The 13,247-nt window shown below is 30.4% G+C and overlaps 3 protein-coding genes across 3 annotated transcripts; 2 read left to right on the top strand and 1 right to left on the bottom strand.

The window, feature by feature from the left end:
- Positions 1 to 1,996: 1,996 nt before the first annotated feature.
- Positions 1,997 to 3,785, bottom strand: PGO_041090 (ATP-dependent RNA helicase UAP56; the record flags this gene model as incomplete). Its single annotated transcript, XM_028686297.1, has 2 exons — positions 1,997 to 3,132; positions 3,500 to 3,785. The coding sequence occupies 2 exons, from the start codon at positions 3,783 to 3,785 to the stop codon at positions 1,997 to 1,999; spliced, it is 1,422 nt and encodes a 473-aa protein (XP_028542098.1).
- Positions 3,786 to 8,896: 5,111 nt separating this feature from the next.
- Positions 8,897 to 9,145, top strand: PGO_041080 (transport protein SEC61 gamma subunit; the record flags this gene model as incomplete). The annotated part of the gene is made up of 1 exon (XM_028686296.1): positions 8,897 to 9,145. The coding sequence occupies one exon, from the start codon at positions 8,897 to 8,899 to the stop codon at positions 9,143 to 9,145; it is 249 nt and encodes an 82-aa protein (XP_028542097.1).
- A 2,529-nt stretch (positions 9,146 to 11,674) lies between these two features.
- On the top strand, positions 11,675 to 12,817 carry PGO_041070 (60S ribosomal protein L37a; the record flags this gene model as incomplete). The annotated part of the gene is made up of 3 exons (XM_028686295.1): positions 11,675 to 11,695; positions 12,317 to 12,427; positions 12,659 to 12,817. The coding sequence occupies 3 exons, from the start codon at positions 11,675 to 11,677 to the stop codon at positions 12,815 to 12,817; spliced, it is 291 nt and encodes a 96-aa protein (XP_028542096.1).
- Positions 12,818 to 13,247: the final 430 nt, after the last annotated feature.

Here is a 13,247-nt window from a genome sequence, read left to right as displayed (position 1 = left end):
GATACCTACCCCATACACAAATGCGACAAAAACAGCTCATACAACAACAGAAGTCACGGTCGATAGGCACAAATGTAGACAGAACAAATTGCCAGGATGAGGAAAAATATGTCGCGAAATCGAAATAATCACATTTTTATGGTTATTTAAAATGATTTTATTGTTCAAGGAATTTGAAAATTGGGAGGAAATAACACAACGAACTCATATGTAGAGGAAAACAAACTATGCGCTATACTCGTTCACATAAAAAAGGTAAAAAAAAAAAAAAAAGAATATCAAAAATTGTTATTTGTATAGCCAACAGTGGTAGAAACATCACATCAACAGTTATATACCACCCCTACAACTACAACTGCAACTGCAACTGCAACTGCAAACAGCTCACATTTCGCTTGTTAAAGAAAATTTAACGAACAGGAGAGGAGGATATTTTATTCTTTTATTTTGATGAATAAGACAGAACATTTATACCCACAGATACATGATTTATCAACCTTTAATGGTTAACACCAAGGTGAACAGAAATTTGAAAAAGTAAAATATGTAAATGCTGTGTGTATATACAACGAAGCAATAGAAAGAATCGCTCCCCATGTTACATTGACAAAGATTATGCAAAGGATTTCTTTTTTTTTTCCCAATTTATAAACATTTCAACCTTATCCTTTTTTCTCTTCCTTTTTTCATCTCTTAATGTATAGTGAAAATATTTATATTCACTTTGTATGTGAAGCATGTGTTGCGTTGTTTGACATCACAATTCCTCATTTTCAGCAACGCAAGTGTTGAGAAGGTGTTCTTTGCACAAACGGAAAAAAAGGCCAATACAGTTTTCCCTATCATATGTTAGATTATGCCCATTCTTTTATATCTCTCTTTTTTTTTTTTTTTTTTTTGGTTTTTAAAAAATGTTATTTCTTCTGATGTTATATAAAAAAATATTTTACCACTCAAATTTTTGCATGCATGTGAATGTATTTTGGGATGTTCATTTGGGGGTAATTGAGCGATTTGTGCTTTTTTTATATGAACTGTTCATGCGATTTTTTTAATTTTGCACAATTTTAAACAATTTTGCCTATTTTTGCACAATTTATTTTATTTTTTTTTATTTATTATTATTTTTTTTTTTTTTTTTTTTTTTTTGTGTAAATCACCGAATGGCTAGTCGTGTAGGTTAAGAAAAACTTCCTTCTTGTCGTCTCACAACCCTTTTCAACACTTTTTGAATGTACACCCCCCATCAGGAGGACATTATTTAAATTTTATTTTCAAAATTGAATTTGCAAAAGTTGATAATTTTAAAAATGTACTTCTTGCATATCTTCGTAAGTGCATAAATAGGTGTAAAAAAACAGCGCACGTGTGCACGAAATGTAATACGTGCAATATATTCCGCATGTGTCACATATACGCATACACATCCACACATCCTCTGCATATCTATACTTAGGTTCGTGCATTTTCATGAAACACACCAGTTCTTACATATAGCCCCATATGGGCATGTGATGACATAAATATATACATATATATATATTCACAATGGATTTCCCGCACAATGCGCATGGTGGATGGCTATGCATAGGGTGAAATATGTGTAAGTAGCTATGGGTATGTAGTTTTGGGTATGTAACAATGTATAGGGAGCAATATTTACGTAACAATGTGTAAATAGAAATGGGTATGTAGCAATGTGTAAGGAGCAATATTTACGTAACAATGTGTAAATAGAAATGGGTATGCAGCAATGTGTACGTAGCAATGTGTACGTAGCAATGTGTACGTAGCAATGTGTACGTAGCAATGTGTACGTAGCAATGTGTAGGGAGCACCATTCATGTTGCAACATTTTCCCCAAATTATCTTCGCCCCATTGTCTGCGCACCGATGTGCCTGCTGTAGCAATCGATTGGCTAGCCAAATGAGAGAAAAAAAAAAAAAAAAAAAAAAGAAAAGGAAAAAGCCATCCATCAAGCAATTCAGTCTTTTCCTACTGATTAATATATTCATTGCAATCAATTTTGTTGGGCATTTCCGAAATGGCTACCTCAAATCTGGTCTGGACTTCGTTCAATGCTAAGGTATCCTCCTGTGAGGAAACGAAAGTAACGGCAAGACCTTTAGTTCCAAATCTTCCAGCTCTGCCAACTCTGTGAAGGTAAGAATCCGAATTTTCTGGCATGTCATAATTAATGACAATGTTTACTCTCTCAATATCAATACCTCTACCAAATAAATCGGTTGAAACTAAAATTCTGTTTTCAAATTTTTTAAATTTATCATATCTTTCAATTCTCTCCTGTTGGTCAAGACCACCATGTATAGCTATGGAAGGAAAATTACATTCAGTTAATAATTTATCTAACGTAATTGCCCTAGTAACAGATTTTACAAAAATGATAACTTGATTAAATTCTAATGCATCTAAAATTTCGATTAATTTTCTTGTTTTGTCTTTTTCTTGTAATTTCACATAATGTTGTAATAAACCATGTAACTTCAGCTTAGCTTCATCATCAATAAAAATTTCCACAGGATTTTGTAAAAATTTTTTGCAAACATCTCTCATTTCTTTAGCCATAGTAGCTGAAAAAAACATTACTTGTTTTTTTAAAGGAGTAGAAATAAAAATTTTCTGTACATCACTTCTCATATCTAATTTTTCTAAACATTTGTCACATTCATCTAAAACAAAATGTTGAATTTTATCTGTCAACAAATATTTCTCTCTTATTAATGCTAGTATACGTCCTGGTGTTCCTATAATTATATGAGGAATATTTTCCTCTTTAAACATCTTTATATGTTTACTCATAGATATACCACCATATACAACTTCACACCTTACGCCTTTTAAATATTTACTAAACCTGTCGAATTCGTTCTTTATTTGATATGCTAATTCACGTGTGTGTGCTAGTCCCAAACATCTGACATATTTATTTTTTGACACGGTACTGTTACTATTTAAATCTCCTCCGATGTTGTTGCTACTGTTGTTATTGTTTATATCCTTTTCCTCTTTTATATCTTTACTATCGTTCGTTTCTAGTTGTTGTAGGATGGACAAGACGAACACAGCCGTCTTTCCCATTCCACTTTTTGCTTGACACAAGATATCCGTACCTGCAGGGGGGTGAGCAAGGGCGATGTGATTAGCGGTGCAGTAACGTAGCGGTGCAGTAACGTAGCGGTGCAGTAACGTAGCGGTGTAGTAACGTAGTGGTGTAGTAACGTAGCGGTGCAGTAATGTAGCGGTGTAGTAACGTAGCGGTGCAGTAATGTAGCGGTGTAGTAACGTAGCGGTGCAGTAATGTAGCGGTGCAGTGGTGTAGTATTGCACTGGTGTGGTAAGGTAGTGGGATAGTGGAGTGGTGGTTAGAGGGATATTAGTCTATGCTGCACTTCTGAGCCGTGCGTTCGGGGAATTAAAGCACGGGAAAATGGTTATACAATTTTTTTTTTTAAATTTTTTTACTTAAAAAAAAATTACCTGTAATAGCTGCGGGAATGGTTTCTTGCTGTACCTCGGAGGGATGCTCAAAGCCACTCTCACTTATGGCTCTGAGTAATTCTGGTTTTAAAAAAAAATCCTTAAATCCTCCTGTATGAACAGTGGCATAACTACCTCTCATGGCTCCATTTTCGTTTACTCCTTTATTGTTATTATTTAAAAGACTGTTTTCTAAATTCCCTTTAACATCCTTCGCATCTAATATGTTTTCATCATCTTCATAATCAACTAATTCGTCCTGCACGCTGTGATCCATTGTTGTCATTGCTTTTTGTTTGATAAATTGTTAAGATTCAATAGTATTCCTCAAGACGAGAAATTTCAGACGGAGATAGATTGGAGGTTGTAGAAAATTGCAAAACACGCAAAAGGTGCGAATGATGAAATAAGGGTGATGGAAAATAGGAGTGGAGGTGTGACGAATGGCTCTTTACCAACTCTATCACATGTATTTTCCCTAAAAAGTAGCGAGTTTTTCAATATCTCTGAAAAACGGCTTACTTGTACTCTCTATATAACATAAGCATATGTATATTAAAAGTTTTTTCTTCCTTTCGTTTTTGAAATTTCGTGAAACGGCGTTTTCTCATTTTTTTTTTTTTTTTTTCTGCTTTATTTTTTTAGCATTATTATTTTTTTTTCCTAAGGCTTGGGGATTTTTTATCGCCTTCTGGCCTTGTAAAAATCGTTTTGCATACTTTTGTGGGCTTAGAATAAAATTCGGCGTATTGTTCGTTTTGTTTTGTTTTGCTTTGTTTTGCTTTGTTTTGCTTTGTTTTGCTTTGTTTTGACTTTGTTTCTTTAATTTACGTTTTGTTTTTTTATTTTTGGCTTATGTTTTCGCTTCTTTTCACTTAGCTTTTCTTTTCATTTTTTTTTTTTTTTTTTTTAATATCCTGTTGATTTAGTTTTATATTTTTTTTTTTTTTTTCCCGTTTTTTTTTTTTTTTTTTTTTTTTTTTTTTTTTTTTTTTCCCCCTTTTTTTTTTTTTTTTTTTTTTTTTTTTTTTTTTTTTTTTTTTTTTTTTTTTTTTTTTTTTTTTTTTTTTTTTTTTTTTTTTTTTTTTTTTTTTTTTTTTTTTTTTTTTTTTTTTTTTTTTTTTTTTTTTTTTTTTTTTTTTTTTTTTTTTTTTTTTTTTTTTTTTCTTTTTTTTTTTTTTTTTTTTTTTTTATTGCTTTTGTTTTCCTACCCCACTTTATTTTTAGCTTTTCGACGTTTCTTCAAATTTTTGCTTGTTTTTGTCGTACTATGGATTTATGTTTTATTTTGTGTATTTTTTATGTTTTGTTTATTTTATTTCGCCTATTTTGTTTTCTTTTTCTTTTTTCTTACAATTTCCAAACAAGAAGAGAGCGGCTACTTTTTTTCTGCACAGTACGTGAAAGAATTACGTTTTCACATGCCAAAATTGAAAGAGTCGTAATATATTTATTTTCTCATACTTGCAGAAAAAGGTGAACCTCACAGCATCATCTTTTCGGTTCAATCCAACGGCTCTATGCATACATATACAAACGTACATGTATGCATATATTTGAGTGTAGCAGTAGCAACAAAAATGAGATCATCGCGCATGTAACTATTTCCGTTGAACACGCTTATATATGTATATATATATATATATATATATTATATAAAATGATAAACGCTCGCGCTTGCTGGGAGAATATACCAAAGTTATGTGCATGCATGTATATATATATAGATACATATTTTCTGTGCCTATATAAGTGCAGGGGGAAAAAACGTTAAAGGGGCACTTTAAAAAAAAAAATGTACTCGTACAACTTTGGAGACCACGAGGGGAATTACAAGAAATTATGAGAAATTACAAGAAATTACCAGAAATTATGAGAAATTACGAGAAATTATGAGAAATTACGAAAAATTATGAGAAATTACCAGAAATTACGAAAAATTATGAGAAATTACGAAAAATTATGAGAAATTACGAAAAATTACCAGAAATTACGAAAAATTATGAGAAATTACGAGAAATTAAATGTACCCCTCCCATACACAGTGGTAAAAATTTTATGAACATTTTTTTGGAGAAACAAATATATATGTAAAACGCATGTGCCCGTGTTTGTGCATATGTTATCTTATTAACACATTAACATATTAACTTATTAATTTTTGAACGTTTTAACGTGCATTTTCACATTTGCCCATCCGTAGTACTGCACGTTTGCTTTAACTGCCAACATACAAGAGTCGTCTCCAAAATGGCATTTCTCCCAAGTTGCATAACTGAATGAGAAAAGAAAATCCATGTTACGTAGTTATGCTTAATTAAATTTATTTGATCGAAGTAGTTATGACGTATGTTATGTGTGATACATGTATGTGTACATATATATGTTTGGGTCTAGCTATACTCAACTATTAACCTTGTGTAACAGTGTACCCATTATATTTACGGCAGATATAAAGCCCCACACACACACAAGTACAAAAATGCTTCTATTTGCACACTTTTACTTAGTGTCGCAATTTTTGTAGAGATTAAAAAAACAACATCACAATGTTGATATTAAACTCCTTTTTTTTTTTTTTTTTTTTTTTTTTTCAAAATTGCATTCCTCTAGTGTGAAAAATGTAACGATACATTTACATTCAGACAAATGTATGCACAATAACTCTAAATGCATATAAATATACACTCCGTGTGGCACATTATTTTGTTCAATTTGGTTTGTGCAAATGGAGAAAAATTCGAAATCGTATAAGAAGTAAAATTCCAAAACATATCAAAAAGGTGCTTCAGTTAAGTATATTCATAGATTGAACTTGATAACCGGGCACATACAACTTAGACATGCAGAATAATATGCAGATCAATAAGTTTTGTCTGATTTGGGATAGTTCAAAAAAAATAAAATAAAATAATATAAAATTAAAGTACATATAAAAATAATAGCATGAATTAAAATCCATTTCCACCTTAGATATAATAAAAGTGTAAAGACAGTAGGAAAACGCTTTATGTTTACTCCCTATTTTTTTTTTTTATTAATATTTTAATTTATTGCTGTGACGTGAAGAGGGAAACAAAATACAACTCTCATGTGATATGACCTCTTTTTTCCCTAACCCGTTTCGCTAATCTTAGGTGCGATATATACATATATATATATATATATAATCTCTTCCCTCGCAATACCAATTTTTATTTTGCTCTTTTTTTCATTTCTCCCAAATTAAGTGAATCTGGTTGTGCACATAGAAATGCCAGGATGCAGTGGGCATATTAACATTTTACATGGCCAATGGCGAGCTTAACTTTTGACATTGGAGGTATAAGATGAAAGAAAAAAAAAAAAAAAAAAAAAAAAAAAAGGGATAAAGAAGAGTGAAAAAAAAGGGATAAAGAAGAGTGAAAAAAAAGGGATAAAGAAGAGTGAAAAAAAAGGGATAAAGAAGAGGGGAAAAAATGGGGAAAAGACGAGGGAAAAAAATGGGGAAAAGACGAGGGAAAAAAATGGGGAAAAGACGAGGGAAAAAAATGGGGAAAAGACGAGGGAAAAAAATGGGGAAAAGACGAGGGAAAAAAATGGGGAAAAGACGAGGGAAAAAAATGGGGAAAAGACGAGGGAAAAAAAAGGCAAATTTATTCCTCTTTCCCCCCCCCTCCCCCTGCAGTTTTGGTGTCCCTTTTTCTTTTTTGCTGAAATTTCGTCTATACACAATACACAGATCGTTTAACAGATTGGTTAAATATCCAGATGAGTTAGTTTCTTATTTTCTTAAAGCCTTTGTTAAACGCTAAAAGCAAATGTGTTACCTGCCTTTAGCTCATGTTTTTTTCTACATATTTGTAACTTGCATACGTGAAATGTATCCATAAAAATGGATATAAATGGGCATAAATGGGTATAAATGGGTATAAATGGGTATAAATGGGAATAAATGAGAATAAATTGGAATAAATGGGAATAAATGGGTATAAATGGGAATAAATGGGAATAAATGGGTATAAATGGGAATAAATGGGAATAAATGGGTATAAATGGGAATAAATGGGAATAAATGGGAATAAATGTCTATAAAATATTTATGCATAAGTATGTACGCATATGTATGCACGAATAGGTACGTATAAATGCGAATATGTAAACATGTTCATATGTGTTATTCCCCTTTGTGCTTTCCCCCCTCCACTATCCTGGGGAGTATCCAAAAATATATATTATACAATCTTAAAAAAAAAGAAAAAAAAGAAAAGAAGCGAAACGAAATGAAACGAAGCGAAACGAAATGAAACGAAGCGAAACGAAGCGAAACGAAGCGAAACGAAGCGAAACGAAGCGAAACCAAACAAAAATGAACAACTGATTAGTTATTCTATTCGTTCGTTTACTTGTTCATTCATTTTTTGACATATTTTGGTTAATTTATAAAGTTCGTTAAATTGAGCTAACAATTTTGGCATATTAATCAGCCGGGTTTGCGGACGGGGGAATTATTGGATATTCTTGGGCAAGTTGCAAAAAAAAAAAAAAAAAAATAAATAAATAAAAAAAAAAAAATAAATAAATAAAAAAAAATAAATAAGTAAAAAAAAATAAATAAAATAAAACAAAACAAAATAAAACAAAACAAAATAGAACAGAATAAAACAAAATAAAACAAAATAAAAAATAAAACAATAAGAGGCAACAAATACGCAGGAAAACAAAAAATATAAGAATAAAGTACCAAGTAAAAAGCAACAAATAAAAAATAGGTTAACTATTTCCTTATTCGCCTTTTTTTTGCATCCTGTCCGCATGTATATATTTTATTTGATATATCCAGTATCTCTCAACTTCTGAAAAAGCAAAGAAGCGTGAACAGTTAAGGTTAGTCGGGAAAAAATTAAAGAAAAAAAAAAAAATACAGAAAAGAAAAAATAGGCAAATTGGAACAGTTGCATGGGGGAAAGCTGTTAAATAGGAAAAAAACAAGTACATGAAAAAAAAAAAAAAAAAAAAAGCATAGCAAAACATTGCAAAACATTGCATAACGCAAAGTACGCGAAGATGGATTATTCCACATAACACTTTAGCACATACACTTGCTAGCTTTTGTGTATGACTTTTGGCCTATTTTGAATATATAAAAGCATTTCCCCAAAATGTCTAACATCTCTTCCAGTGCACATGAATGTACATATGCACGTGTGTCTTTTATTCATTGTTTGAATGCTTATAACACTTTGTCAGCTTTTAAAAAACGCACAATAAATATAAACCCCCTTACGCCTTCCTTTTTTTTTTTTTTTTTTTTGCAGAGAACACAACCGTTGGGAAAGAAAAGAGGGGGCTTATACATTTTTACAAATCAATCCATTATCAAATAAATCATTTAACTGTTACTAGAACTGTTTAACCATGTTCGACATAAAGATTCCAGATTTTGTTACGGACGAAAATCATCCTGTTGGATACCTTGTGAATGGAATTCAAAACTTTGTTAGCGATAGCGTGAGATTAATAAGAAAGTGTACCAAACCAAACAAGAAGGAATATACAAATATTGTCTATGCATGTTCATTTGGATTTCTTATAATGGGCTTTATTGGATATACCATCAAGCTTGTTTTTATACCAATTAATAACATATTCGTTGGTTCTTATTGAGTTCTCGTCGAAAGCACCCTTTTGGGAAAAGAAGTTCTTTTAAAATATTTCTCCTTTGTAGAAATTTGTTAAAACATGCCAAATTACGAGAAAGAGAAGATTACGAATGAATGAAATAGCAAGTTAACATTTTGCCATTTATGAAATTAAAGCTTCCATTTATATATTTTTTTTATTTCTTTTCTTTTTTTTTCCTTTTTTTTTTTTTTTTCCTCCCCTATTGCAACACCTTTTTCCAAATGTGATAAATTTAAAAACTAATTATTTCGTAGCATTACCACCACTCGCACACATGCAATATATGATACGCTTCGACACACAGTGTGCGTGTGTAGTACCCATCGTGTCGTTCAATTATGCGTACGTACATATATGTATATATCTATATATGAATAAATTGTAATAGTTGTGTCTATGAAATCTTACTTCAGCATTCTTGTGTGTACACGTGAACCAATGGTTTAATCAAAGAGGGATGAAGAAGGAAAATGTGATGCTTATAATTTTAGCAGAAACGCATTTTTTTCCCCTCCATTTGCTTTCTCCATTTTTTTAATTAAATATATTTTTGTTACAGATTTAAAAGCTTGCATGTCAGATCGATTTATATGAATATATTCAATATTATGTATAAATGTAGAGGAATTGGGGCCCGAAGGGAACAAGTAATGTATTCCCCTGTATTGTAGGACGGCCATTTATATAAGCCGTAAAAAAAAATATATACATTTGTAAGGAAAATCCATATACATATATATGTATACATATATATATATATATATATATATATATATATATACTACCCCCCCCCCCTTCACAATTTCTGTGTGCATATTTTCTCTCCCCCTTGTAATTTAACTAAACCAAAATAAGTTAAAAATATTTTTGCAGTTAAGTTGTTTATCTTCTTGTTATTGCTACTATGTTAGTATTTTTTTTTTTTTTTTTTTATTTTATTTTCATTAGATGGGAAACTTTTGGAAAATTGTAACTAAATATCTCCCCTCTTTCTCTCTCTCTATCGCCATTTATAAATTTGTCAAATGTTGGACTAAAGTAGCGCTTGGGTTGAAAAGGCCCTTTTTTTCAAATTTCTGACATTCTCCCGTCGTGCTTTTCACATAAAAATACTCATTATTCATGGGAAAAGACATTCTACCTTCGGATTAAAAGAATATACCGTTTAATACCTTTTTGTATGAAGGTTGTAAAAAATGTTGAGAAAGTAATACTACAAAAAAAAAGGGGAAAAAAATATAAATATGGATAATTCCCATCTCCACAAATTCCTATTTATGTAATGTTTTCCTTTTCTTCGCGGTAAAGGTGTACGGAATGCCTCGGTGGGTTGGGGGAGAGGGTAATAGTTTGGAATTTTCTTTTTTTTTTTTCTCTCTCAGGAATATTTAAAAAAGTGGCAGACTTAAAAAAAAGTTGGATATATATTTAATCATCCCCCGTAATATTAGCTTTCTCTTTTTAAGTGCAAAGTAAACTGAACGTGTGTTATTTTTTTTCAGTAAATATTTTTGATGTATATGTTATATGATGTGTGCATACATTTATTATTTATGTATCATTTGTTATGTATGCATATATATATGTTACATATATATGACGCCCAACTTATTTGAGAATATGCTGGGTTGAATATTTCACACTCATATTAGGTATGTAAACATCCAAATTAATGAAACAAACCGGAAAATGAGCATCGGAATACCAATATTCCTTATCGTCAGAATCGAAACTTTTTTTTTTTTTTTTTTTTTTCTATTTATATATACACAAAAAAGAGCCATAATTTTTTGCACCGTATTGAGGTTTGGGGTGTGGTGAGAGAGAGGTGGAAGATTGTGTTATATATATATATATATATATATATATATATATACATATGTATATATATGTAATAAAAAAATGGTTTTACCCCTCTTATTTTTTCACACTAGAGGTAAAAAAGGTTTCCAGCAAAATTAAATCTTCGTTTCAGGTTGGGGAAAATAACTGACGAAACCTTTTAATAATACATTAACTTAATGTATTATGTTTGTGCCAATCCCAGCTATTCCCTTTTTTTTTTTTTTTTTTTTTTTTCAATTTAAGCGGTTCTCATAATAATACTTAGGAGTAAAAAAAAAAAAAAAAAAAAAAAGTTGTGCAGCTCATGCTTAGAGGGGTATCACAACATTGTATAATGTTCCCACTCCTTTCTGAATGTAAAATAAAAGAAAAAAAAATATATATTATTGCCATTTATTTTATTTATTTATTTTTTTTTTTTTTTCATCCATCAAATATGCTTATATATTTTAGATGATATAATTTAAAAAATGAAAACAATTTTCTTTTCTTTTCTTCGCCTTGGATTTTGAAAAATAAAAACAATTTTCTTTTCTTTTCCTTTTTTTTCTCAAAAATCTGTATTCTTTTAGAAGAAATTAAAAATAAAATTAAAAGAACGAAAAATAATATTCTTCCACCATACCCCACCCCAATCCATTTATTTTAATTTCGATTTTGTAAAAAATGTCAAGAAGAACTAAAAAGGTAAGAAAGAAAAAAAGGAAACTTGCAAAGAAACTTATGAGGGGGGAAAAAAAAAAAAAAAAAAAAAGAGGCGAGCAAAATTCAAAAGAATCCTTTCATACCCACATATGTGATATTTTTTTTATATATGTGGTAATAATATCACTGCAAGAAGAGAAGAGACAAACATATGCATTATTTCATGAATTTCATGTACAAAGAATAGAAGAGGAGAGGAGGGAAAGACGAAGTAGTGTTATAATGCACAAAACATTATCCATGCTTTAGATTTTGTAAACATGTGTAATATGTTATGTTCTAAACGCACTTGTGATTTTACCTACGAACAATGAACCATGTTGTTTATGTATTAGTTTACATGATTATACAATATGTTTATATATATATATGTACTTATGTGTGTATATATTTTCTCCAGTTTATGTGAAAATGACAAAAGGATGGGGAGAGAGAAAGCATTCACATGTTTGGAGAATTGTGAGAAATATATTATAAGGTGCAAAAGTATAATATAAAAATAAAAAATGATTATCCCCCACCCCATGAAGTAGCATTTTCCCCACGCACTATATATATATATACGTACATATATACATATATATATTTTTTTTTTTTTTTTAGGTCGGTTTGACGGGAAAGTACGGGACCAGATATGGATCATCCCTCCGAAAACAAATAAAGAAGATAGAATTGATGCAACATGCCAAATATATGTGTACCTTTTGTGGGAAGGTAAACAAAAAGTAGTGTCAATAAAGAAATGTTTTTTTTTTTTTTTTTCCAATCACCATTAGAATAATTCCTCTGCGTGTGAACATTTTTTCACACATATTATGTGATGGATGTGATGTTGTTTTATGTCAAACAAATTTACGTACCATCATATTTTGTTTATTTCTATATCTTCTAGAATGAGCACATATTACATTCAAAATTATGCACCCCTTTTTACAACCCACTTAGACGTCAACTAAAAGAACCTGTGTTGGCATATGGCAATGTAAGAAATGCAAAAGAAAGGTTTGTGGAGGAGCTTGGAGTTTGACCACCCCAGCAGCAGTTGCAGCGAAATCAACAATTATTAGACTCAGAAAACAAAAGGAAGAGGCACAGAAATCATAATATTAACGATAGCAATTACATACCAGCACACATATGGTTTATTATACACCTCGTGCGAATACACAGAGAAGGGTATGCCATGGAACATACTTCTATACTGAACTCATTTAAATGTAGAATATATATGTGTGTTTAATTCATGAAATTGTTTGATGCCATAGGTGTACCATGTTTTGTGTGAATCGTTTATTTTTTTTTTTTTTTTTTTTTTTTTTTTTTTTTTTTTTTTCTTTTTGCAAAAGTGGTTTAAAAAGTAATATTTAATTGAAAAAAAAAAAAAAAAAAAAAAAAAGAAACTTTGAAAACTGATATACTGAGTTTACCATTTTGAAATGAATATAGAATGTTAATACAGTTCAACAGGTAGAAGCGGTAAAAATGTACGTTTCGTGTAGAGTGCTTCTAAAATGAGAAAGAAAAAAAAAAAAAA

This window comes from Plasmodium gonderi, assembly GCF_002157705.1.
Source record: "Plasmodium gonderi DNA, contig: Chr04, whole genome shotgun sequence".
Classification (NCBI taxonomy): Eukaryota; Apicomplexa; class Aconoidasida; order Haemosporida; family Plasmodiidae; genus Plasmodium; species Plasmodium gonderi.
This window is presented reverse-complemented; position numbering and strand designations above follow the sequence as displayed.